This window comes from Peromyscus maniculatus, chromosome 21 (assembly GCF_049852395.1).
Source record: "Peromyscus maniculatus bairdii isolate BWxNUB_F1_BW_parent chromosome 21, HU_Pman_BW_mat_3.1, whole genome shotgun sequence".
Classification (NCBI taxonomy): domain Eukaryota; kingdom Metazoa; phylum Chordata; class Mammalia; order Rodentia; family Cricetidae; genus Peromyscus; species Peromyscus maniculatus.
In genome coordinates, this window is record NC_134872.1 from 24,107,064 (window position 1) to 24,134,875 (window position 27,812).

General features: G+C 38.2%; 1 protein-coding gene across 7 annotated transcripts in view; it reads right to left on the reverse strand.

The window, feature by feature from the left end:
• Positions 1–27,812, reverse strand: part of Ctnna3 (catenin alpha 3) — a 1,515,753-nt gene that overhangs the window by 623,048 nt on the left and 864,893 nt on the right. Inside the window, exon 9 of one of the 7 annotated variants that reach the window (XM_042266695.2) lies at positions 20,855–20,918. The exons of the other annotated variants lie outside the window; for them this stretch is intronic. Coding sequence (XP_042122629.1) covers positions 20,907–20,918 — 12 coding nt within the window. The 3' untranslated portion in view covers positions 20,855–20,906. Of the gene's footprint in view, positions 1–20,854; positions 20,919–27,812 lie in introns of those variants that run through there. 7 annotated transcript variants of the gene reach the window in all.

The following is a 27,812-nucleotide window of genomic DNA, read 5'->3' on the forward strand; positions in this document are numbered from 1 at the left end:
TGGCCGTGTCTGCTCCCCTCATCCATCATACCCATCAACCCTCAAATGTGCAGTTCCCCTTGCAGCCCTCTTCCACATCAGAACTTAACTGTCCCCACTGTTTAACACTCCTGTCCCAATCTCCTCTAGATACATCCATAGCTCTCTCTTGTCCACTCCGTAATGAGCACTTCTCCAATCAAACTCGTTTTAAGTCATTGGCTGCTATATAATGCATCAATCCTCTATACCAAGTTCAAAATCTTAGGATTAGTTAATGCCCAAATGGTGAAAAATAAACAAAAATGTGTCTTCTTGAAATTCAAAATGCTATAGTATAGAACTGTAAAAGAAAGTTATGAATAATTATATGTGAACTATATTAAATAACAAATAGTCCTTTCTAGTTGGACGAAGATTGTTAGCTACATTTTATTTCTTCTATGTTACCTTAGGTAGTAAGATTCTTCATTGTTTAATCTTTTGTTCTACTTAATATAATATTAGAGTCCATATAGTCATTTGAACACATAAATTCAGCCTATATTTCTGCCAAATGTAAATGTCTTTGGTACTAATTTTATACTTTATATTAAAATTTTATCATATATAAAAGGTTAATCTTTTTTTACAAAAGGTTAATTTTTATTCTCTGTCCTATTGAATACTTATCAGAAGTTTAATCGCCCCTAGACACATTTCTTTGAATATTTATAGCAATGGCCCTGAACAATATAATGAAATCCCCTGACATTCTTGGCCTGTCACATCTCAAATAAGTTTCTTAAAAAGTGTCAATCAGCTTTATGGCATTTACCAAGCCACATAGATTGAGTACATCTTGAAGACCCTAACTTTACCAAACCTAAAAGGAATAATCTTAGGAAATGCTTGGAAAGCACTCATTGCCACCCATTACTGTGAGGAAAGGATCATCTCTTGGACTCTGATCCACTCGGTAGCAGGACACAGCAAGGCTGGGAGCTGGGAGCTTCGCTGGGCCCTTTGGGAAACCAGAGGTGTTTGCTGGTCATCTTGGATGCCATGACTACGACAGGTCTGACATCTGGAGCATGACTCTGCACCGAGAACACTCATCTGTATCTGTCTTTCTCTCCCACTCTCCTGGCAGGGAGCAATACAGGACCGTCACTGCGGCTGATGCTATTGCCAAGAAGAACAACCCCATGGAAAAATCCATGTGCCCCTTTGAAAACGCCTGTTTGGATTTACAGGGCACATTGACACTGATGTTTAATTTTATTCTTCTAATGATACAATCAAGTTGTGCCACTCTACACTATGACCACATATCTTAGTCATTCAAAGAGACTGGGGAAAAACGGATTCCCAAGCCCTCCTGTAAACTCAGTTATGTCCAGTCTTATCTCTTTTTCAAGGATTGTGACACTCCTCTCAACTAACCATGAGGAAGAAGAATCATGCCAAAAATATTGCCTGGGCAGGTGATTTCATTCTGATATACAAGAGAAGGAAATTTAGGGTGAGAGAGGCTAAAAAGTTTTAACTTAGGTCATGCTGGCAACAGAATATCTTCAAAGACATGCACAAATATGTGTGTGTGTGTGTGTGTGTGTGTGTATTATACTTAATATATATGTTTTCAGATACTTTGTTGCATAGATTTGAATTTTAGCCAAGTAAATATGTTAGCATCTATAATTAAACATGAGTTTGAAAATTTCTTATCAATAGTCTAACTTCTTTGATTCAATTATTATTATGTCTTCACAGTCCAGCACAATTTACAGGCTGGATGCTCTAGAATTATCAATGATGTTTTACATGCCCTACTATGAAGGGATGGTGGTGATAGAGCTTCCTGAACAATGCCTTTATACAAAACAATTCTTTTTTTTTTTTTTTAGTTTTTCGAGACAGGGTTTCTCTGTGTAGCTTTGCGCCTTTCCTGGAACTCACTTTGGAGACCAGGCTGGCCTCGAACTCACGGAGATCCGCCTGCCTCTGCCTCCCGAGTGCTGGGATTAAAGGCGTGAGCCACCACCGCCCGGCTTACAAAACAATTCTTAATCAATGTCTTTACACAGAATTTCCTTCTACTTTTTAAATCATAATATACCTCTTTGGAATCATGAAGTGTCTTTCTCTCCCTTCTATACACAAACTATTCTCTGTGGTTGAATTTTCTAAAAGATAATAGTTATTGTCATGTATGACAGGTCAAGGGCCAAGTCAGATGGCTCCTGATTTATGAATCCTCTGTGAATTGCTGAGTTGATGAGAAAGGTTGGACAACGGGAACACAAGCTTCCTGCCATAAATTATTACTATGGAGTTTTCTTGAGCTAGGAAAGAGAGATGTAAGTAAGAAAATGGAACCACAGATGCTCATAACAATCATAGTACAAACAGAATTTTGGCCAGAGCAATTAAGAGAAGCCAAATATGTGTGCTGTAATTCCTAAGTTTTTTCTCTAACCACTATGCCATTTTTTTTTTATTTTATGTGCATTAATGTTTTGCCAGCATCTATGTCTGTGTGACGGTGTCAGATCCTTTGGAACTGGAGTTACAGACAGTGAGCTGTCATGTGGATGCTGGGAATTAAATCAGGGTTTTCTGGAGGAGCAGACAGCGCTATTAACCATTGAGCTATCTCTCCAGTCCCCACAATGCCCTATTTGTATATCATCCTAAATTTCTGTCTTGTTTTGCTCTCTGTTGATGCAATAAAATACTCTAAAACTGCATAAGCCAGGCCTCCAAGTCTGCGTTTTTCTTGAACAAACTCCTGTAGAGCAACCCAGGAAGTTCTTGAGCATGCAATGCAATGGCTTTTCCAGCAAAGTAATGCAGAGAAGAGAGGGTTTGTTTCCAGGTTGTAATATGTCATGGAGAGAATTCAAGATAGGAACTCAAGGCAGAAATCTGGAAGCAGGAAATATGCAAGAACCCTATTTTCTGGCTCTCGCATAGGCAAGCACCAGGTTCATGTTTTTTTTTTTTTATTAAGAGAAAAATTTTATTCATTTTACATACCAATCAAAGATTTCCCCTCTTCTCTCCTTCTGCCCCTCCAGCCTCCCCCTCCCAAACCACCCCTAATTCCCTCCTGGAAGAAGGTATCACCTCCAATGGGGAGGTATATTTAGAAGAGGCAGGTCCATTTGGGACACCTCACACAGCCTTGAGGCAGGGCCAGGATCATGTTTAATAAGCTTTCTTACACAGTACAGGATCACCTGCCTACTGATGGTACCACCTATACAGTGGGGTAGGCTTTCCTGCATCAATCACCCATCAAGACAATCTCTCACAGAAGTGGCCATAGACTAATCTGTACAGGGTTACCTACCTCTCAACTAGGACTTCCTCCAACAACTGTAAACTGTGTCTAGATGACAAGTGAAGCTAGCTAGTATAATCTCTAAATCTGCCTTCTTTCTATTCATGTGGTTTCCTATGGCCATGTACCCCAAAGCTTCAGGAATGCTAAGGCTGCTACAGCACATGTCCATTCAAGTTTCAGTCTACCACATTCCCCACCACAAGATCAAGGAAGTATCTCTATCAAGTAAAAAAGAAAACTATCGTTAATGAAGGAATAATTTCTATCTTCATATAGTTTGAATTAAATAATTTATATTTAGCTAAAATATTTCATTAACCATCTGCTCAATAATTAAATCTCTTTTGACATGTGACAGCCTCTCACTTATTTGATGATTATTGTAAGGACCTTTCAGCTTCATTATTCACTGGGATTACCATCCCTTGCATATCACAATTCTTCATGTCAAGCTACCATAATTACTCTCTTCTGAACATCATCCAGTTTTAAAATACATCTTATGTAGCATTCAGAACTGAACATGTTAATTTAAATACTGCTCATTCTAGAATATTTTTCAATAATAAACCCTATAAATTTTCAGTGAGATTATATAAATGCTTATATAATGGTTTGGGGTTAAAAATCTTGCTTTTTTGAAACCTGAAAGCACAGACATGCATGAAAATATTAATAGATAAACTGTATACTGAAGAAATATCTGTGGTCTTAGATTTTCATTGGGGAAAGGTTGGGAGAAAGAGTTTTTTTTTTAAAAAAAAAAACTCTTTAAAAGGATATAAATGTAAAGAGGATTGAAAAGCAGCAGGGTATGTTAAACCACACAGACTCACTAGAGTTTTCAACAATCACACTATATGACTAATTCCTATTGAGGTTGTAGCCAAACAACATACTGAGAGCTATTTCCATTACTTTCGAGTTTCTAAGATGTCTGGTGATTGTTTTAATTTATAGAGAGTGGTGATTTTTTTTTATTGATGCCACCAATTCATTTCCACTACAAGATCACATTTTAATTTATTCCTGGTAAAACTGTCTGGGTTAAATGTTCTGCCTATTCAGATATTTTGAAATGTAAGATTATTCATCATCTTTGAAGGGGTGAAAATGTTATCTCTTTTCGTCTAGATTGCTCATGTCACAATTTTCAGGAACCGTGTTGATGGGAATGGGACAGAGAACAAGGTCTTGTGCACATTTTCACTGTTTTGAGCTGAAGCATTAATCACTTTCATCTGATGAATTATAGTACACACTGTCAGGGAGGAGACACACCTCACATTCCCACACATTCCCGAGTTGCCAATTTTGTGCATTTGACCCTGAACAAGGTATCTCAGCTGCCTCACATTTTCTAACAGTCTTATAACTCAAACAAACAGAGAAGCCAGATGTAATCATTTGTTTTTCTTTAATACCACTGTGCTGGCTAATCCTGCATGCTTCTTCAATTCTTTTATACTTAAAAGGTCTCCTTTCTATAAAAAAAAAAACTTTAAATTTATATTTCTCCAGTACAGCTTAAATGTTGTATTGATTGTACTTCTTGTTATAATCTAGCAGCCAGTTACATTTCTGTGGCTTTTCCTATGGCTGCTTGTCTTCATGGATGTATGTCTTAACTTTCAATAAGGTTTGTATACTCTTATGGATAAGCTAATTTATACATCCCCAAAGTGGCACATCAAAACTCCATAGAAGATAATTATGTTGTTTGACTGATGGATAACATCATCTGATTTCTATTTAGTGTCAAATCAGATCAACAGGAGGATTGTAAATCCCACAGACACACATTACAACAGGTTTGGGGATTATTTTAAATGTTTTCTCAAGTAAAGAGAAAAGCAAGCACCTCTTCAGAACTCTTGACTTACCAATTTCACACTAAAAAGTAGTGTCTGTCACTAAGTAGCTGGAAGATTAGGAACAGATGATTGAAAGAAGAACCATATAATGAAATATACTAGCAACTAGAAAAGCAGAGTGTCACTGCGATAACAGGATCACATGATAATGTTTCCATCACAAACAGAAATCATCTAGAAATGAGCATCTTTGTTGGGGGTGGCTCAGTGCTTAAAAGATCTTGCTGCTCTTACACAGGGCCTGAGTTTGGTTCCCAGCACCTACAATGGGTTGGCTCACAACTGCCTGTAACTCCAGCTCCAAGGAATCTAAGACCCTCATCTGGCTCCCACAGACACTCACATGCACAACTACACACCAATAAAAAAATGAACAAATATTTTAGGTGCCCCTGAATTTTTAATAATATATAACATATTTCTTTTTATATGTGTATACATATATTTCCTGCTGTATAGATATTCTAAGGTATTTGTATCAAATATATATCAAGCACACCTCAATTTACACACAACTCTGAAACAGGTATTACCATTGCTATTGTCCTTACTTCATAGGTAAGTCCTGAATTGATTTTGCCATTTTCCAAGAGCAGAACTAAAATAGAAACCAAACTCTGGGCTCATTAGATCATACTGTTCCTTACATAATGATCACGGAAATTATAACAGAAAAATATAGGATTGCAAACTGATGTTTAAAATGGCGGTGCTGTTCAACTTTTTATTTTTCAAATGACAAGTCATTTACAGACACATCAAGATGTGATCCTAAGTCATTTTTGCAAACTAAAATTAAATATATACGTATAATTTATTTAAATTACCACATAGCTCTGTGCATGAGGTTCTCAAATTAGACATTTTGACTACATTAAACACACATTGCTTAGGTGAAACCTAGCTTATACAGGAATGATCTAAGTGAGCCATTTGTTTACTGTTTTGGTGGTTGAACACTTTTATACCTTGGATAGTATACATATATTTTGGATGTATATGTTAAGTTCTTATAGTTTTATAATTTATTCGAAAATTTTAAAGAACATATTACATATTCTGGAAGACAAGGTGTGGGGAGCGAGTGAAGTCTTGAGTGATTGTACATTGTGTAGCATGGCACAGCCATGTAAGGACCTCAATGCTGCAGTCCCACGGACATGTCAAAGCCTTCCCCAAGCCAGGCTCAGAGAAAATCAAAGTCTTCCCTCCTGGTCCAAGTACAAATATAGACAGAATGTGTAGAAATTTCCACTCTAGCTTTCTCCTCACAGATGTTTACACCCTGAATATTGCTCCCTGCAGAACCTAATCCTACCAGATTAGCTAAACCAGTCTGGTTGTGCAGCTGTATATAATCACCCTGCTACATTTTTTATCTTCATGCAATAACCCCACCTTCCTGTTCAACTGTATATAATAAACACACTAAGCTTCTGGTCCCTGAGGCTTCTACATCAGAGAGCCAGATCTCATATTTTCTGTATCTATACATTGGTTATTTCTTCACCCCCCTTGTCATCCAAATCAGGTCAATCCCTTGAGCAGCACAGGACATGGTATCCAGGGGACAAAGAGAACCTCAATTATTTTTATGATGTTTTTTTCCCTTAAGTTACTAGATGTTTACATGGTTGTCAATACATTATTTTCAGAGCCTTTTTTATGTAGCTAAAATGTGTCATAATGGCGGATTATAATAGGCCATTTGTAGTGTGAATGATAGTCAAAGAAATTTAAACAAAGAAAGTAACAAAAACAATCTAAAGTTTCTATCCTTTTACTCAATGCCTATGTTTACCCAGAATACATTTCTTCTGGTAGCTGTCTTCAGAAAAAAGGGGGGGCGAGTATTGGGAGAAGGGAGGGGAACTCATATACCAGAGAGATCAGTAAATAGCACCCCACTAGCATGTCCCTCCAGGGCATAGTTAATTATATAGAACTTATTATTCATCAATATTACAGTCCTTGGAGATTTATATTTTTAACGGTAGTGAATGTGAGTATATCTGAGTGTATATAAGTACACCACATTCCTTCGGGTTCCCACAGAGGCTAGAAGAAGAGGACATTGGATACCCTAGGATTAGAGTTACATATGACTGTGAGCTGCTCCATATGAGTGCTAAGAAGCAAGTCTGGGTCCTCTGGAAGAGAATCAAGTGTTCTTAACCACTGAGCCATCTCGTCAACACCCCTTGAATGCTAAACCTCTTATCAGCAGTATAGTAAGGGTTGGTAGGAGAAGAAAGAGTTGACATCAAAAATAAATCCCGAGATTTCTTCAAAGCAAATACAGAACAGGTGCAATATTGGAACGTAGAGACCATTTAGAGGAGTATTTTGAATACTCGGCATAGAGCCCCATTATAGTTTGGATTTGTATAGCAGTTTTCAGAGGTGACTGGATTGCAGGAGCTCTCTCCTAAGGATGGGTAAACCCGTTAATGGATATGTAGCTGAAGGGGCTCCTGGGGGATGCTGGAAATTGCAGGAGGTAGGACCCAAAATAGAGGAAGCAGCGTGCACAGTGCCACCTGAGAAGTGGGCTCTTGAAGAACTCTCTCTCCTCCTTGCCCTCATTTTTGGTTTCCTTCCCACCTTGAAGTGGAGCCTCTCCTTGGAGACAGGCTCCTACTCTCTCAGTGCTCTGAATCGCCTCAGGCCCCAGGGCTGGAGGCAGCCGAGCACAGAAGGAAACTTTGAAAGACACAAGGCAAAGACATCTTTCTTCCTTTAAGCTAATTTTCTGAGGTCTCCCATTCATCATCAACAAGTTAATAAACACACAAACATTTAAAAAGATTTTCTTTCGATGATTCCTTGGGAAATTTCAAAACACCCCAGACTAGCACGTCCACTATCTTTGGAGTTTTTGTTGTTACTGCTGTAGCCAATTTTAGCTGAGTAAAACAAGACAATTTCAGTATCTCTCCTTCGCGCCTTTCTGTGTGTCGGCAGTATGGGAGGGTCCAGATTGTTTCTTTGTTCTAGAACTTAAAAGCCCAAATCAACGTAGTGAATGACCTGGCTTTTATTTAGAGGTTCATGGGAGAGAATCTATGTTCACACTTCCTGGGTAGTTGGCTGAGTTCCATTCCATGCTGCTATGGAATGGCAATCCCTCTTTCCACGTGGCTGCCAGCCAGGAGTCATTCTGAGTTCCCCAAGTCACCTACACTGCCTGACTCAGATGCCCTTCCTCCATCTGCATCTCCTCATCTCCTGGTTCCCTCCCATCTTCCCTCTGTCCCATCTCCTCTGTACTCCTCTCTGGCTGATTCTTCTGTTTTCTGGTTCTCCTCATACAGATTTAGGAGATTAAACTGGTCTTATCCTGACAATCAGGACTCATTTTTACCTTACAGAAAATTCTTTCAGAGCACTACATTAGCATTTGATTGTAAGAAAGAATGGAAATCTTGAGGAGACCTTTGAATCCTGCCTCGCACAGAGTACACAGCACACAAAGCTGAAATGACAGGCGGTGGATGTCACCTGAAGAATGCTTGTCTAGAAGAAGTGCCCATACCTCACCACCAGGAAACAACCCATTTATAAATAGCAAACACAAATGCGTACATACAGTATTTGAACTCTTTTTCTTTTCAAAAAAAACCTGCCAATTATGAAATTAGGACTTCTTTTGTACTTTTGCAATCCGTAAAACATGTTTTCGAATTTCTTTGACTGAAATATCTCTAGCATCACTTGATTACTTGAGTAACTAACTTCATGACCAGTGAGAAATTTCTGCTAGGAATTTCAACAAAGAAGGTCTTAGATGTTTAAATAGGTCATGGATTTCTTGGGAAAAGCTATTTGCACAAGAGAAAGAGGATCTTCTTTGATTACAATTAAACATGTCTTTTTCCCAAGGAGCAATTATCAGTATAAGTTAAGTACCAAATTGCAAACTCAATTATTCTTAAGTATTTACAAGAGAAACATTAGTTTAAAAGGATAATGCTTCTGGAAATTAGCCAGAGGGGGAAAAAAACCACTATAAAAACATGAATCTCGTTAGTATGGTTAAAATGTCAGGTGATGGTAAGATCACAATATCCAATATCTGTGTGATCCAAATTAAACTTGTACAATTACTGAAAGCCATTTATTGAAATCATCCTTTTAATATCTGAATTTGAGTATATTAGGTTACCCATCTTATGATTAGTATCCAAGGAAAAAAATCAGTTTTTAAAGCTTTGAAAGATACTCAATTAAATTAAAAAAAATCTAACATTCCAAATTCTTGCCTTGATTTAACACACTGCAGAATCAAAGCATTGTTGAAAGGAGAAAATGATCATTTTCTTAAAGTAATTTTCTATTCTCTGTTCAACTCTTTCTTGTTTAAACTCTAATTAAGAATAATGATTACGATGAGTGGTTCCCCCACATCACTGACCTCCACGGAGCGGCTCCAACACTGAGATTTTCATCCTTCTGACCTTTCTTCTGGCAAAGAGAACTGATGAGGGACAGAGGACTCTGATTTCAGGCTACTCCAAGTTCAGTCTGGTTCTGTCATCTGATACATGAATGGTCAGAGACAATTCACCCAGCCCACCTCATGCCTCACTTTCTGCTTGTCCAATGGGTCAATAAGAATTTTCACTCCCCCTAGAACTGCTGTGAGTTTGAAATAAGATGTATAATCAAGTGTATGCACAGTTCTGGAAGTGCTAGACAATTATTGCCTCAAATGGGCTCAGTAAATATCAGTGAATATTCTCTTCCTTATATTTCCCTTTCGTCTATCCTTTCTCTTTCTCTTCCTTTTCCTCCTCATGTCTCATGTTGCCAAGGCAGGCCATGTAATTTTTATGCTGGCTATTTAACCAATGATTACATGAACTCTGTCTACCTTTTCCCTGGTTTTCCTCCTACAAGTGCAGGGGTTATAGATCTAAACCACCACACATGACTCTGGTGATTGTTCTTAAATAAAATCCAATGTTCATATCCAGAATGTTGCAAAATAGACCTACACTCTCTAAGAGCTTGGACTTCCAAATGTAAAATGAACAGCGTTGACGTTTGAGCTGGGGTCAACCTAGCTCATCAACAGCAAGCACTGAGGGGAGTTGAAGAGAGTCCAGCAGCCGCTTCTCCAACTCTGCTAGCCAGGGCGATTTCTGGAAAGGCATCATCTGTGTTGTAGCTCTATCCTGGTCTTGGATTCCATAGCCTTTCAACTCTATACCTTTGGTTGCAAGCCATTCTCTCTCTCTCTCTCTCTCTCTCTCTCTCTCTCTCTCTCTCTCTCTCTCTCTCTCTCTCACACACACACACACATACACACACACACACACACACACACACATTTTGAATTAGTCAAGAAACCTGCCTTCCTAGCTTCCTGTTAAAGTAGGGAAAATGTTGAAAAGTAAATCATTAGTTGTAGAAGTTGAGAAGTTATTGTTGTAATTTTAATATGTACCAACATTTTCCAAAAGTCTTCTTCATATTTTGTAACTCATATTTTATTAAGATATTAAAATTCAGAATAAAATTATTGAGAAAAGATATTTTCAGTTATAGTAAGGTATATGGCTAGGAGTGAGAGGGAACATAGCTATGGTTTTTTTTTTTTTTTTTTTTTTTTTTTGGTTTTTTGAGACAGGGTTTCTCTGTGTAGCTTTGCACCTTTCCTGGAACTCACTTGGTAGCCCAGGCTGGCCTCGAACTCACAGAGATCCGCCTGGCTCTGCCTCCCGAGTGTTGGGATTAAAGGCGTGCGCCACCACCGCCCGGCCCCATATCTATCTTTTTACATGGAAATACTCATTCCCCATCATTTCTCACACCGTCTATCTTGTGAGACAACCTTGTGGTATGTAACTCAGTTATAGTATTTTTAATTTACATTAAAGAACAGAAGAGTGCTTTGAATGTATCAGATGCATCTGTGGACATGACAGTTTGTACAGTATTTGGTGGGAAAGCATGAGGACCCGAGTTAGAGTCCCAGAACTCAGGAAAATCCAAGCACAGTCCTAGGAAAGCAGAGAGACAAGAGGACCCAGAGGCTCACTGGCCAGCCATTCCAACCCTTATTGTGAGCTCCAGATTCAGTGAGAGCCTGTCTTCAAGAACAATGAGAGGTGATAGAGGAAGACACTGGACATCAACTCTGGTCCTACACACAAATACATGCAATTACAAACTCTCTCTCTCCTCTCTTTTTCTCTGTTTCTCTCTCTCTCTCTCTCTCTCTCTCTCTCTCTCTCTCTCTCTCTCTCTCTCTCTCTCTCTCACACACACACACACACACACACACACACACATACACTCTCACACATATACATACATTCACATACCACACATGAACAAAAAACTCTCTCTCACACATACACACAGAAATTAATTAATTAAAAGAATATTGTTTTGACCCAAAATGTTCTTATTTAGGCTGTAGTCTGAGGAGCTGAAGTTCAAGATTTGGGAGAAACTTTATGATGCAATTGTTTTCTTTTTCTGAAAAGGTAACTAATGATCTCAAGGCCATATAAGTGGTCAGTTGCAAAGCCTGGACTGGAACCTCCACTGTATTTCTGTTTCAACTTTTTCTACTTCAGGAGGTGTCCTGATGAGGACAATGGTTATTAACTACTACAGAGGATAGATTCTGAACTAGTTATTTAATCCACGGCTAATGAGGCATTAAATGTCCACAGCTGAAAACAAATAGGATGTAAAATATTTGAAAACTGAATTTATCTTCATTTGGTACCACTTTAATCAGATTGTATAATCACCTTTGTTGATGGTTTCCACCATGCGTATCTCTTTGTTAAACATTTCCGCTCACTGAGCATTCACACAGACAAATTACACACATTAATGAAATCATATTCTTGACTTGATGTAACTAAAAATCATAGGAAACAGAATTTTCAAACTCATTACCAGCTGCTGAGTTCTAAGTGGATCTATTTCATATTTCAGAAAATTAGAAATATTTTACACTGTATCAAAAAAGTTATAACCACAAAATAAAATAAGACACCCTAATAAGCCAGGCTTACCACAATATTAAAATTTAAAATAGTTTAAGATGCAAGAACAGTGGACATTTCTTTATTAAGTGTTACTCCACACTATTACTGGGCCATAAACCTATAGAGAGAGAGGTCATGGGTCCTAGGAATAAATTGATTAATATTATTCTGCTAAATAGACAGTATTAAACCAAATTCAATGACATCATTATAACCATAGATAAATACATCTTTCAACTCTCATAAGAGAAAATTCTATTTGTAGTAGATGGTGATCAACACAGAGACATATATTGGCCAAGATACAAATGAATGTTCAGCCCCAATTGAAACATATTTACCATAACCATGTCTCTCAAGACTCGGGAATCATTTCAAAAAAGGCAAAAACACAATAACAGCCAGAGGTGGTGGATGACAACAATTTTCTCAGACACAACAGGGTAGACCCATGTATGAACTTACAGCATTTGTGAAAGTTTGCACTAACCTCTGCAAACCAAAGACAGACCAAATCCCAGCATGGAGAGTAGACTGGTCATGGAGGCCCACAGGCAACTGAGGAGCTATTGGCAACTAACGGATAGTTGCCAGGAGAGGGAGTGCTAGATCTGAGAGTATAGTCTCTGGTAGGTTGACCATACTCTAATGGAAGGCCGTATCCCAGTACTATTTGGGTGGCATACATTTGATGTGATGGATTTTAAAAAACAGTTGGGTGCACAGGAAAGTGGGGGAGTAAATCTGTGAAGAGTTGGGGAAGAGACGTACATTGATCAGGATACATGGTACAAAATACTCGCAGACCTAATAAAGAATATCTTTAAAAATATCTGATATAGGAGTGGATAGCCAGCACGGAATAAACTCAATGGTATTTTGGGAGATGTTTTCTCTCATTATGCTTTTTTGGGGCACTTTTTTTTTAACTCCATTTGTCTTTTCTTTATCTATTATAGTTTTCAATTTTGTGTTTTTATGGGTTTTGTGTGTGTGTGCACATGCACATGTGTGAATATTTGTATGTATTTCTCATGCTTTTTCTTTTTCTGTTGTCTGTTTGATTTGTTTTATTCTGGTTTGTTTGATATTTATTGGCGTATTTTCTAGAGAAAAAGAAAGAATACAAGAGGCTGAATGTTTGAGTGGTTGGCAGGATCTGGGAGGAGATGAGCGGGAGGAAACTGTGATTAAAATTTACTATATGAAAAATGATTTTTAATTAAAATATTAACTATACATTGATTTTAATGCTATATAATGGATGCAAATATCAAAATATCATCTGAGACTTCACAAATGTGTACAATTTTTATGTATTATAATTAAAAACACTGGAAACAAAAGATCTATTTGTATAAAGATAATATATTTATACATCTTAAAATTTAATTCTTACAATTAAACATATCAAACATATTTATATCACTGAAAAATTTACTGTAGAGTCTTTGAGACCATACACATTAGCTATATACCTTATTGGCTCATTTCAAAGCCAACATCAAAATACATAAAAATAAAATAAACAGAAGTATTTCTTTGTTTATTTCAAGTATATTCCTCTGGCTCATTTTAAATGTCAGATTGGAAGTCCAATGCTAGTTTTACTATTGCCTTTATAAACATTTTTACATTCTATTAGGAAGTAAATATGTTTTCCTTTTATTACTGAAGTTTAGAAACATCGTAATAATGCATATTTGAGTCTTTTTGCAATATTAACAACTCAATTCTTGGTCAACTGTTTTAGTCTATAGTCTCAATTCTTGAATTTGAGGGACATTTCCCCATGTGATGATGGCTTCTCCTCAATTAATTCATTTTATGATTAAAAAAGTTCTTGCACTGTGTCATGTCTACCTTCCAAATTTCTAATGTTGACTGGTAACCTGTTCTTTAAACTAATGGGTAGCTTAATTCCTTGAGGATGTTTCTGATTTTTCACTACTGTGTCCTATTATTATTTTTAATAAGGATTTTTTTTTAATTTTTTTCCTTTTAATCATGGCTACTTTCCATTTCCAAGCCACATAGTGTTTAATAATTAAGGCACTGCTCGGGATGTATGTCTTCTGTAATTTCAAACTTGCAACTTACTATCTGTTCAAACATAAAGTATTGAAAAATGCTTTGATTTTCTCAACATTCACAGATAACAATAACATGGCTCTCTTAGGGCAGTTACAAAGGCTGAATGAGCTGATGTAACAAGATCCAAGAACAGTGTGTGGTGGTGAGTAGACCTTCCACAGAAATCACCTTTTGGCTTCTTTCCATAGGCTATTCAACAGTGGGAAAAATCTGACTCAGAACTATCAATGAGGACATTAATTAGGATTTTAATTAACTTCTAGTTAGCTGAATTACTTGTTTTCAGTGACACTTTCTTATTCCTGGCTTTCTTCTTTCCCCAGTGATAGGTGATATTACATTATCTGTTCATATTTATTCATATACCCTTAGATTAACTATAACTAGTTAGTTCGGGCACTCTTTATTTCTGAACCTTTTGATATGACTGTAGCAGTCAAAGCATGCTGGCTGAGGTGCAGAAAAACTGTGCATCTATATTCCATAAATGAACCTGACTTGTTCCAAAGAGATAAAGAAAGTAGACCAGGGAAATCCAAGGGCATTTGAGGAAGGACTAAGCCAAATGCAGTGTCCGGGCCTCTTTGTATTCTGGCAAATTTCTGAAATATTATTTGGTGATTCTCTTTGACATTGCCCTCTTCCAGATGACGGTTAGATTTTAAATAAGACTACAGTTCCCCAAGAATGGGATTCCCTCAGTTTTCTAGATGTCAGTTGCCTCTGAAGTTTTCCCTACACTGCTGATAAGGTATTTAACAAAACCCTCGTCTATATGGAAACTAGATCATCTGCCTCTCCTTTCTTAGGAGAATACACAAGCAAGATTCTGATCCACTGATGCGATTTCCCCCTATTTTCTAGTATTGCTATAAAATTCACTCATTTATTTTCTGCTTCGTTAGTTATTTCCAGGGGGCTAGGATACAAAGGAAAATAGTCTGGTTAATTTCCCATCTTAAAGCTGGAAATCCTATTTTGGATCTTGAAAATGGTAGAATGCTCATTCTCTTTTTCTGGAAGTTGAGTTCGTTTAGGAACAGAATATACCGAATAGTGTCATGGGAAGTTACCCATTTAGCTAAAGTGGTACAGAGAACTGGCTACCAACATGTTTAAAAGTACTGGCAACCTCAATGCAATTAATTTGAGTATTGTGTTATTTTCCAATTTTCTCAACCTTTTGACCACTTCATTAATCGAGATTCTAAGCATAGAAGTAGATGCCTCAATAAAAATAAAATAAAATTTAAAAAAAGCCTACATCACTGTCACCAGCGCAGTTCCTCACTCTGTAAATGTTTGGGTTACAGCTCATCTTCAAGTCAGTATGACAATGAGCCCTGAATTCTTTATGTAAGCACCTGGGAAACAGAGAATATACAGAAAGAAAAAAAAAGAAAAAAAAAAAAAAAGAGCCGAGGAAGCCAAAGGATGCAAACCTAAAACACAGGCATGATGGTGATGCTAACCTGTGGATCAAATCATGGGGACCACAGGCAGGTCCAACATGTCAGCTACTGTCTACAGAAGCCTGCAACACCGGTGTCATCAGCAGAAAGCACGTGTTTTCTGCAGTTTATACACGTGAGATTTGGTACTTTTAAAACACAACACAACACACACACACACACACACACACACACACACATACACACACACACATCTGCAACTTAATTTCTGCTATTCCCTCCAGCTTGTGAAATAAGCTGGAAAAGCACAGTTGTGGGCAAAGTCAGGCTAGCGAGTCTGTTCCAGCATCGGCTGCACTTTAGCATGCAGATGTGATGTGGAAAGGTGGGGGATTCGTGTGTATGAGATGAAGTAGGTTCTGCGGGTTCTTCCTGAGTGCCTGTGAGGTTGAATGCGATGCACCTCCAGCTGCCTCTTGGAATTAATAGCCAGGTGTTATGCTGGTAGCTGTACCTTAATCATTAATTATAATTGTGACAGCAAGAAAGACAAAAACTACTAGGACACATGAGCTTGGATGATAAAAGGGAAGCATCAATCATGCATGACAGGAAAGCCAAAGGTAGCTTCTCTCTGCCTGGCATGCCTTCCCTGTGACTCCATAGAGTCTCCTTACCATCAGCCTCTGAGGGATGGAGATTTCTCCTCCAAGTTCCCTGTCCACTTCCCCCTCCCTTTCGGTCTCCCTCTTCCTGTGAGAAACAGCCAGTTATGATCAAAGAAATTAGATGAAATAAAAATACATTTCTCAGAAATACTCATTTTTTTTGGTCAGGTTATAGCATCAAGTTTTGTTTAAATTAGAGACAATTTCCATAAATAAATGTAAAATCTAGACTTACTCACTCAGTGAATGTTAGCTCCATCAAGTAATGCTGTCAATAAGTCCATGGTTAACAGTGATACTGGCAGCATGAGTCAGCACACATTCTAATATTAATATAATGTCTTAAATGGGATGCATATACTCCTTGGATGCAGGTAGGTGGTTGAATAGGCTTCCCTGAGAGTATTATGGCACAAAGATTGAAGAGGAAACATGGCCCACTCTCTAGTAGGAAAGACTGGTATAAATGCCCGAGTTAGAAACAAGAAGAAAAAATTAACTGTGGATTGGAGAGAAAGGTAATGTTGGTTCCCTGTTTGTTATGGACTTGTGGGTTGATCATTTGGCTTTTCTGGTGTGCAGATTTCTTGTCTATAAATGACTGGTTTAAGCCAGATCAGATATCTGTAGCCTAAGGCCTGAATAAGCGTTTCAGGGGATCTGGAAAGAAGCCTAAATAAGTCTTTGAGAGCTAGAGTTTCTAATTTCTAATGTAAAAAAAAAAACACTTTAAGAAACAAGGAGGATACACAAAGTGCACTTGGGTTTGTCTATTAAATTGTACAGGTGTAAAATTACCTTAACAAATTACTATAAAGGTTTTTTTTTGGGGGGGGTGATTTTTATCAGTTGAGAGCACTTATCTACAAATCTCACTTTGGGAAAAAACTAATAGAAGATTCCTCAAAAATCTATTTATAGCACCTGAAAGAAACCAAGGAAGTGACCACAATGGAGCAAGTTGTGCCAAGTCAGATTCAGATGAGAACTTGTGGGACTCCAGACTAAGTCCATAGCTGTTATGAAAAGAATAAGACAAATAAGAAGGATGAATACACACACACACACACACACACACACGTGTGTGTGTGTGTGTGTGTGTGTGTGTGTGTGTGTGTGTGTGTGTGTGATCTCCCAGTCCTCTCATCTATGTTCTCGGCTTACCTCAATAACCATACTAAGAATGACTTACGGGCCTTCCCATTGGTTCCCTTTCAAGACACATCACTGCATGTGCACAGCACCCAAAGCATAACCATTAACACTGGATAGTACAAAGTGGCAAATGAAAACTACACATAAGGCCCCTGTCCTTGAGTTGTTTAGAGGCAATGAATTCTCCTGTGTGTATGCATTATGTAAAGAACCAGAATTGGGAATCAAGAGAGAGAGAACAGATGTGAAAAGGGAAAGGCATAAAAAAAAATAATTGTGAAGATCACCTAAGTTTTCTCCAAAGTCTTCGGGAGCTGTGTCTGGGCTGACGGTGTAGCTCTAATGTTATAGAGGCTTTCTTATATTGATGGACTATCATCACACATAATTTGCTACTCCGAGTGCTAGTGTGTGTTTAGTTTAAGAGCTGTTCCTTCCAAAGAGCAGATCTTTTTTTCTTTTATCAAGAGTGTTCTGGTGTCTGAGGAAGGGGCTCAGAGATTGAGAACATCCGTTGCCCTTGCAGAGGCCCTGGGCTCAGTTTCCAGCATCCATAGGGCAGCTCACATCCACGTGTAACTGTCCGTCCATATATGGAACATAGCTTATCTCTCAACATAGACTGGCACGTCCTCCCCTGTCTTCCCAGTATTCAATGACCATTGCTTTCTTCAGTAACATCTTAAAAGAAAAATTCTTTTGATCATTTCCCTAAATCCAGCAGCTGGCTTTCCAAACAATTTGAATAAGTTAACAAACTATTAAATACTCTAACTGGACATAGGATAAGAACTAGTGATAGAAAATAAACAAGGTACTGTCTCTGAGAGTACTAGATACCAGAGCTGACCATTCAATAGTGTTGACTGCATGGCTATGCTATGATAGAGGAAGAGGATAAGAGAAACATATTTGTGGAGAATGTGTTTCACAGTAGACAATGAAGAACTCTATTTCTACATATGTAAGTATGTGTTTTACTAGGTGGTTGTAAGAATCATGAAACACACAGTGAAGAATTCCGGAGTATTTTAGGTGGTTAGGAAAAAGAATGCAATGCATTAAAAAGCATAAGAAGAGTGTCAAAGAAAGTATTACTAACATCAGTTGAACAAAGAAATGATGGAGGAAGCTGGGTAGATAGTTGGGGAAAGCGTGGCTTACATAAGAGGAAAATTGATTATAAAGTTTCTGTAATAGAAAAAGAAATTCTTCTAGATGAAGTCAGAAACAGCAGTTAGAAAGTAACAAATTACAGGCCAGTGTAAGGACTGTATTTTTGTCTCTTGGTAAAGTGGGAATATATTGGAAGCCTTCGAGTGACCTGCAGTATCCTGATGTTATGTGCCATGATTGTGACACACAAATAGAAAGTACTATATATTATGGAAAACTGAGTCTTGAAGGACAACTAGGACTTCACCTGATTCATTGAGAAACATTAGAACAGGAACATTCCTAGGGAACTGTGCATGTGGACTGAACCTAGAAAAGGAAATATTGGTGACAGAGAAATACAAGCAGTTTAACATTGCAGTTAGGCAAATGAGAAGACAAGAGACTGCTAAGAGGAAGCTGAAGAGGTGTAGGCAGGAAGAACAACAGAAAGAAGCTCATGCTCATCCCTAACTTTTAGAAACAATTCTTTTGGGGGTGTGGTCCTGTGTAGCCTTATATACTACCTGCAGGGCATGGAGCAGATATCCAGTGTCTATGTGGACACTGTGTAACAACATTGGTGCAAGAGTTTGCCCACCGCTGGAGAAGAGGGTTTGAATGCACACTTAAAAGGGGATGCACCAGATGTTAGGTCTTCGGCATGCCATAGACCACTTTCTAGACGAAATACTCATTTCTCTATCATTCTAGGGAAAAAAAATTGCTGCTTCTCAAAAAAGCAATGGATGTTATCATGGCTGCTAATGCTATAGGTGCTCTGGGTAGCTGCTTTAGCTCTTGGGATCTAAGTTCGGAAACTCTGAATTCTAATACCATAGGATATGCCTGGGGATCCAAAATGGAAACTAATTATTGTTGTACAAATAGAAGAGTATAGTTTGGAGATGATTTCCAACATGCCTTTATTGATTCTTACCAAAGAAGATTATGAAATAGTCTACAGATGAGTTTACATGGCAAATCACACTCAGAGGGGAAAAAAACCAACAACAATAAAACAAAACAAATATTATTGGTGCCTTGACTTAAATAAAGGGATTGATTTCTCTAGTCCTCCCCAGTCAGCTCAGGCTCTTGTAGCATGAGAAATTTTTAGCATTTTCACTGCTAAAAGACTTAATAAGGGTGCAACATACCATACCTTTCACTCTGCCAGGCAGCCCAACATTCTAAATAATACTGAATGTTTGCCAATAGTCAGAGGAGGCACCCCAGGGGTTTCTTAAAAGATTTCCTCTTTTCCTACTCCCCTCAGCCTGATTTTAACCTAAAATTGATTTTTTTTCTTTTCTTGTCTACAAGGACTTTTTCTGGTTTGTTTTGATTTCTCCTGAAAACAGCTTTTCAGAGCTCTTGGATTTTAATGGAATTTATTGTTGGGTGTTTGATAGCCAAAAGGCGTATGCTTTGATCACAGGGAAAATGGCAATTTTCTCCACAGTGGCACAGCAGCATACTAGCACAAGGGCTCAGCAACCCACATGCAGCAGGGGTGCTGGGTCCTCCACAGCTGAGTGTCACATCCTTGTGCATGCACCAGGCTCCTCACTGAAGCTTGTTCCGGTTAAGTTTCAAAGAGTGTATCCGCCTTTAGGGGGGTTGATATAAATTGCTTCAGGATGACTCATTTGCTCACTGTGGTTGGGAGATTCAGTAACTATGTATAAAATCTAAGGGGTCCTGCTTCGTTTTCTGCGTAGGAACAACTTTGGAACTCACCCAGTGGCCTCCAAGACTATTTCTTGAGTCATTTTATGTGGGAGTTATATAACATATATGCACAAGAACTAAACACCATAATTAAAATAAAGAAATGTTACTGTTTACGACTCAGTGGACAGTAAATATGTAGGCTTCTTTACTGAAAACTGATCATCTGGGGGGGGCACATTATAAAAGGTCTGGAAGTGGGGAGCTTGAGGAAGGGCTTCATAAGATGTGCTTAGTAAACAGGCGACAAAGCAAGCCTGTCCTAAAGTCCCTCACTCACTAACAGTGAATTTCATTATGAATCTCATACAGTTTTCACTGTCAACACCTCTAGGATAAAATACTTTCAATAATAAAAGAGGGAAGTAATTATGTAAATAGTAAAGAAAAAGCAAGATTAATAAATGGCTTGAAGCCTTGAGTCATAAAGCCCAAGCCCTTGCCTCTGCTACTGTTTGCCTTGTGCCTCAGTCTTCTCTTCTGAATGGAAGCCATTACTGCATCATCTGTGAATAAATAAGAAGGTAAATATCACATGGATGTGGGAGGGCCTCACATGTAGCTGAGGAGCTATTGGAGGTCATGGCTGCTGGTGGAGTGTTTTGTATGGACAATTTATGATACCCATACTTTTGTCTTTAAATGAGTGAGTTTATTAAGCATATAGCAAGTTAAAGTGAAGTAATAAATGGTAAGAGATTGATTATAGATAGATGATAGATAGATAGATAGATAGATAGATAGATAGATAGATAGATAGATAGATAGATTACAGATAGCAAACATCACCAAATTAGATACCTAAAACATCCACTAAAAATTAACTGGAGAAACCTGCCCCCTCCCACCAAAAAAAAAAAAAAAAAAAAAAAAAAAAAAAGCCAGTCAGCTAGAGTTCCTGGCAGAGTAGTAGGTTTATCCCACTTGGTAAGGCTTCTAACCAAAAATTAAAAACAAGTACCAACAGACAGAGCTAAAAGTGTCAAATCAGGCATATACAACATGCAGCAGATAGCAGCAGGGGAGGCTGAAGAAGGTTCCTGGTTGCACTTTCTCTCCCTGGCTAAACTTCTGGCTTCTCTTTTCTACTGTAGGTTCTTTCATATGGAGGGCTAAACAATAGCAACCTCTGATGCAAATGGTTTCTCTTTTCATCATTCTTAAGGACACACTGTGTTTTCTCTCGGGCTGTTCTTTTCTGCTTTCTTTTCTTCATCAAGGGAGTTGGGACAGCTGACCCTCAGACAAGGGGGCGTAGGGAGACACTTTGAAAGAAACATGTTTGAGTCTGAAGACCCAGTTTCTCAGTTGAGTTCTAGCACACAACAATTTACCAAGACAGTGTGCATTACAAGGAAGGAGAGACTTTTTCTTGGATGGTGTGGTGATTGGTGGGTTGTTCCTGCTACAAGAGATGGTTCAACAACAATAAGTTTGGGGGATTTTTCACTGTTTTGTTTTCGGTGTTGTTTCTAGGAGAGAACATGAAGTTTGGGAAGGGACACGTGGGGGCATCCAAGGTAAGTTGGAGGTGGGGGAGTATGGGAACATCAAAATACATTGTATGCATATGTGAAATTCTCAAAGGAAAAAATAATAAACATGTTACATAAAAGAAGAAAAATGAGTGTGTGTCCATTATCATTGATTTTCAGAGTTTCAGAAATACTTGTGATGTCGGGATATATTGCTTAATTCTCTGAACTTCTATACCTCTCTCTGTTCGCAGAAGTATTCAAAGCAGTCTGCCTCCCTGCAAAGTAAACCTGTAAAATTCAAGCAAGTTTTGTGCCAGCTGCATGTTTTTGTCGTGCAAGGCTAGACCGCTTCGGGCTTTCAAATTCACAAACACGAAGGAAAAGATTATAGCCGAAGGAAAATGGCAAACTTCAGGCTCATTCTATAGTCATAGGAAATAAAGTTGTTATGTATGAAAAACCCACTGGTGATATTAAAACGTTCATCTCTGAGGGCAAAATGTAGATCAGCAGAAATTGCCGCTATTGAAATTTTCGAACATTAGCTACTGATACTACTACAAGTCGTTAGGAAACAGTAAATTAAACTTTGCAAGGCTCTCCCAAAGGAAGTGGAAACACACCATCATTACTTACAGCTGAAATTGGACTGGGAACAGTAGGCAGGCGTGCCTTGCACAAAAGCAATGCTTCGGCGGTAGCGATGGGAACCAAATGCGCTGTGGATCTTTCTGTGTCGAAGGTTTGACAGGCACAAAACACCTGCACTAATGCAGCTCTGAGAAGGGGAAGCGGCACCAGGGGACCTCTCCATCAAAATTTTGATAGTGCTTAATAAGCATCGCACGATGAGAGCGCACTTTTCCTTTCAAGTGTAATTCATTCAAGTTGGCTGGACCTGTTAAGTTGTCACACTCGGTAACATCTTGAGAGATGGGTCGGTGATGAACAAAAGCAGTTTATCTTGTACTTGGAGATGGTTTAAAGGAATACAGGAAATGTGAGGTAGGCACGGGGACATGAGATGCCATAAAGTCCCTTACCACACCGCAAAGGGTAGGCGGGGGAAAGAGTTAGGACTTTAATGGACATCCTAAGATACATACACAAATTATGGAATTTGATCAACGGTAAAGTTGATACAAGGGAATGTCAATGACTGGTTAACTGATGTACGATAAATTGATATATCAATACTTTTGTCCTGTTAGGTCTAGTTCTAAACCAGACATTCTCATTTGCAGGAAGGGATGATTTTCTCAAGGACAGCTAGGTTATTTGGCTTTTCACAAAACTTCAGCTTGGTTCTACTATCATCTGGAGAATAGGAAACAAAGATACTGATGAATATCCCATTTGAGACACCCCCTCCCAATAATAGGGACTCAGGACCCAAGACCCAGCATGAAAACCATGCTCGAAATTGAGCTTTCTTTTAAGTGTATAATTGGGTCAATAAGGACCTAGTCATCCTTATTTTAAAATTAATATATAAATGTCAATATTGTATTAGTATTTTTGTTACTGATTAAGCTCCTTGCTTCCCCATTTTCTTTTAATTATAAAGCACTTGGCAGAAAAAAATAAGATTCATTTTTATAATAGGCTTAGTAGCATTTTTCCTCAGCAGCCATTGCTTCCAATTAATTAATGTCTAGCTGCTTTCTTATAACAAACACCAATCCACTAGTGACTACTTCCCTACATTTCTCAGAACTTACAAAACTCAATGACAATAGAAAACATGCTTTCCTGATAAGGGAAGTGTGGGGTGTAAATTCAGATGGATTTTTTTCTCTCTGTCTCTCCGGGGGATATCATTTACACACATTTCTAGGAAATGCAAAATAAATTCAAAACAAATCAGCAATTCTGGAGCCTCCATATACTTTTGATGCTGAGAAGAGAATGATGGAGTTGGAGAAGTCATAACTGGCTGTACACAACTCTGATGTTTCTAAACCTTAATATCTCTTTTCCCTATGTGAAGTTGCCAAGTTTACTCCTATACATTATAAGCACAAAATATCTCACATGACCAATAAATAATTCTAATATAACAATGGAGTTTTTCTTCCCTAAAATATCACATGATGGTATGCCAAAAAAGTCAGAATTTAGGCATAATGTCATAAATTATTGATTTGTAAAGTATCTGATTTGCCACATAGAACTCAAAGAAAAAGAATTGTCTTGTATTGATAATTACACAGGAGTAGACATATGGACTACTCTAAAAAGTTCACCTAATGACCTTTGTTTGCTTTTTATAAAAATATAAAAGTAGAAAAAAACAATAGGTTAGGTGTATTTGATAGACTTTTTTTTCCATTGTGACTAAAAGTTTCTGTTTTGTTGATTGCTAGTTTTAACTATTTTATTTCTAGCATATAAATACAGAAGAGTACTAAAAAGAGTAGGGATTCTATATTTAAATGAGTATTTAGATGGAAAATAATGAGCATTGTTAAATATTTTTATGAGAACGATGCTAGTAGCTTTTCTGCTCATGTTGGCCACTGCAAATGCAACAGAAACACTATCCAAGAACAGTTTTGATAAATGTACCCACACATTTCTATCCACCAAAATGGAAGTGTAATTTTCCATAGCCCATGGTTTTATCTCCTTACTACAATGCTGTGAGGTGTTGAATGAGTTATTCAACCTCATGGATTAATTTGCTTAAACTGTAAATAGGCAGATTAAATGAAGAGATGTGCAAAATTCCTCTAGCTCCGAACTTGGATGATTTTATGAGACATTGGGTTTAAAATCTTTTTGATCTGATAGCATATAGCACACTACAATTTTCATAACTGTATTTCAGTAAGGAAAATTCATATTATGAAAAATCAATTCAAACTAGCTAGCAGAAAAAAATCAGAATCAAGTTTGGTGGGTTAAGACTTACTGGCTTCTCCAGCATAAAGTGTCTTCAGTGTTTTTGATCTTAGCCACTCTGACAGGCGTAAGGTGGTATCTCAGAGTTGTCTTGATTTGCATTTCCCTGATGATTAGGGAAGTTGAGCAATTCCTTAAATGTCTTTCAGCCATTTGGGATTCCTCTGTTGAGCAGCTGTGCATTGGTGCCAGGTCCTGGACTCGTTGCATGAGTTGGCTGTTTGAATCCTGGGACTTATGCAGGGACACTTGGCTCGGTCTGGGAGGGGGGAATGGACCTGCCTGGACTGAGTCTACCAGGTCAACCCCGGTCCTCGGGGGAGACCTTGATCTGGAGGAGGTGGGAATGGGGGGTGGGCTGGGGGGAGGGGTGGGCGAGAGGGGGAGAACAGGGGATTCTGTGGCTATTATGTTGAACTGAATGGTGTTGTAAAATAATAATAATAATAAAAAAAAAACACAAAAAAAAAAAAAAAAAAAAAAAAAAAAAGACTTACTGGCTTATCTTGAAGTCTCCGTGACAAGGCAGTTCCTACCCCACGAACTTAAATCTCAGTCTCAGTTTTTGTTTGTGTCTGTTTTATAAGATGTTGCTTTAATGCTTCAAGGACAGATAATTATCTTGCTCTAAGATTATTCTTTACACCAAGGGAATGGTGTTGCATTCCTATAATCCCAGAACTCCTCTGACAGGAAGACTCCAGTTTAAGACCAACATGGGCTATGAAGCAAGGGATAGGCTAACCCCTACTTCATAGTCTTTGTCTAATAAAACTTCCTCAACTGTATGATGTTATGGTATGGTTTCTCCTACAGTATTTTAAAATTCTTTAAAATGCACAGATGTTGAAATTAAAATGTAAAATCAAAATATTATCTGTCTACATACCTGATTACAAAATTTTAATTAGCTTCTGTAAAACTGTGATTTCTTAGGCTTATTAAGATACCAATTTTTTTTCCTAAGCCACTATTTGTTATGGTTAATTTCAAAGTCAACTTGATGACTGTATAGACACCTAAGACATGGACTTCTGGTCATGACTGTGGAAGATTAATTTGATTAGGTTAACTGAAGTGGATAGATCTTTCCACTGTGGGTGACGCCATTCTCTGTGCTGGCAAACTGAATTATATTCTGTGCTTCCTGATTGTGGATTCAGTCTTCTGCTGCTCTGATTTCCTGGAATAATAAACTGTACTTTGAAGTATGAGCCAAAATAAACACCTCCCCCCCCCAAAAAAAAAAAAACTTCCTCAAGTTTCAAATTTTGGAGAAAGCGAGGTAAACCTAGCTCTTCTTATACTGCTATCCTAACTAAAGTTAGCCCCTTTATTCTTCATTCATAGTAAATTAGATTCTTTTTTTTTTTTTTTTTTTTGGTTTTTCGAGACAGGGTTTCTCTGTGTAGCTTTGCGCCTTTCCTGGGACTCACTTGGTAGCCCAGGCTGGCCTCGAACTCACAGAGATCCGCCTGGCTCTGCCTCCCGAGTGCTGGGATTAAAGGCGTGTGCCACCACCGCCCGGCTTAAATTAGATTCTTTAGCAAGCCTGTGACTGAAGTCAGAAAAAAAAATACAATATGTGGCTGATATGTCCTTTCCTTATACTAGATATGAAATATGTAAGAAGATGGTTGTTGGAGCAACCGGACACTATTACCATTTCTCTGTGAATTAAAACAATATAGAGACTAAGGGATGGAGCTAAAGAAAGAACACAGCACCATTTCAGATCCACAGCAACCCTGTAAGGATGCTGAGAATTCATATACAGCAAGCCATTGAAGTTCTTTCATCTGCATTAGATCTACTCTGAGATAATTTTTTATCAAACATTTCAGCATCAACTAAAGACATAAAAGTTTTAAAATTGCCGGGCGGTGGTGGCGCACGCCTTTAATCCCAGCACTTGGGAGGCAGAGCCAGGTGGATCTCTGTGAGTTCGAGGCCAGCCTGGGCTACCAAGTGAGTTCCAGGAAAGGCACAAAGCTACACAGAGAAACCCTGTCTCGAAAAACCAAAAAAAGAAAAAAAAAAAAAAAAAAAAAAAAAAAAAAAAAAAAGTTTTAAAATTATAGAGTGCTGTTTCCAGTATTTACAACAACAAACCATTTATACCTTAAAATACCTGATAATGGCATCTTTCAGATTTATGACATAGTCTGTATTTAAATGCCCACCCCCAGCAAATTTGCAGTATTTGATGCAATGGGATGGCAAGACACTTAAAATAAGTGTGTTTCTGTCAAGTATGTATAAGAAAGAATGCTGGTAAGGGCACTTTCTCATATACAAAATATTATAGGGAAAGGAAGATATAGAATAATACAGAAGAATGGGAAACCAAACGGTATAGGGAAGAAGAAAGAGAACTTTTCTCCAATGACTGATGGAAGCAGATGCAGAGATCCACAGCCAACCACTAGTCAGAGCTCCAGGAGTTCAGTCAAAAAGAGAGAAGAGGGATTCTATGAGCAAGTGCATCAGGATCATGATAAGGAAACATGCATGGACGACCAAACCAAACTAGAGGGAACTCATGAAAGCTGGATTAATGGCTGTGGAGCCTACATGGGACTGGACTAGGCCCTCTGCATGGTGAGACAGATGTGTAGCTTGATCTGCCTGGGAGGCCCCCTGGTAGTAGGGTCAGAATCTATCTCTGATGCATGAGCAGGCTTTGTGGAGCCTATGATGGGACAACTTCTGCAGCCTGGAGGCAGGGGAAGGGGCTGGACTTGCCTCTGCTGGATGTGCCTCCCCATGGGATGCCTTGCCTCCTTGTGGGTAGGAGTGGGGGGGTAAGTTGGGTAGGGGCGGGAGGAGGGAATCTTTGATTAGTGTGTAAAATGGATGAAAAAATTCTTAATAAAAAAATCTCAAACTGTTCTTTTCTTCACGAAGATAACTTCAGATTTGTTGATGCCTGTTCCTTTGTCTTCTTCAGGCTATTTCCTCTCAGTGAGGATCAGGGATATATACCCACTATCTTGTAACAGAATTGTCTTGAGAAAT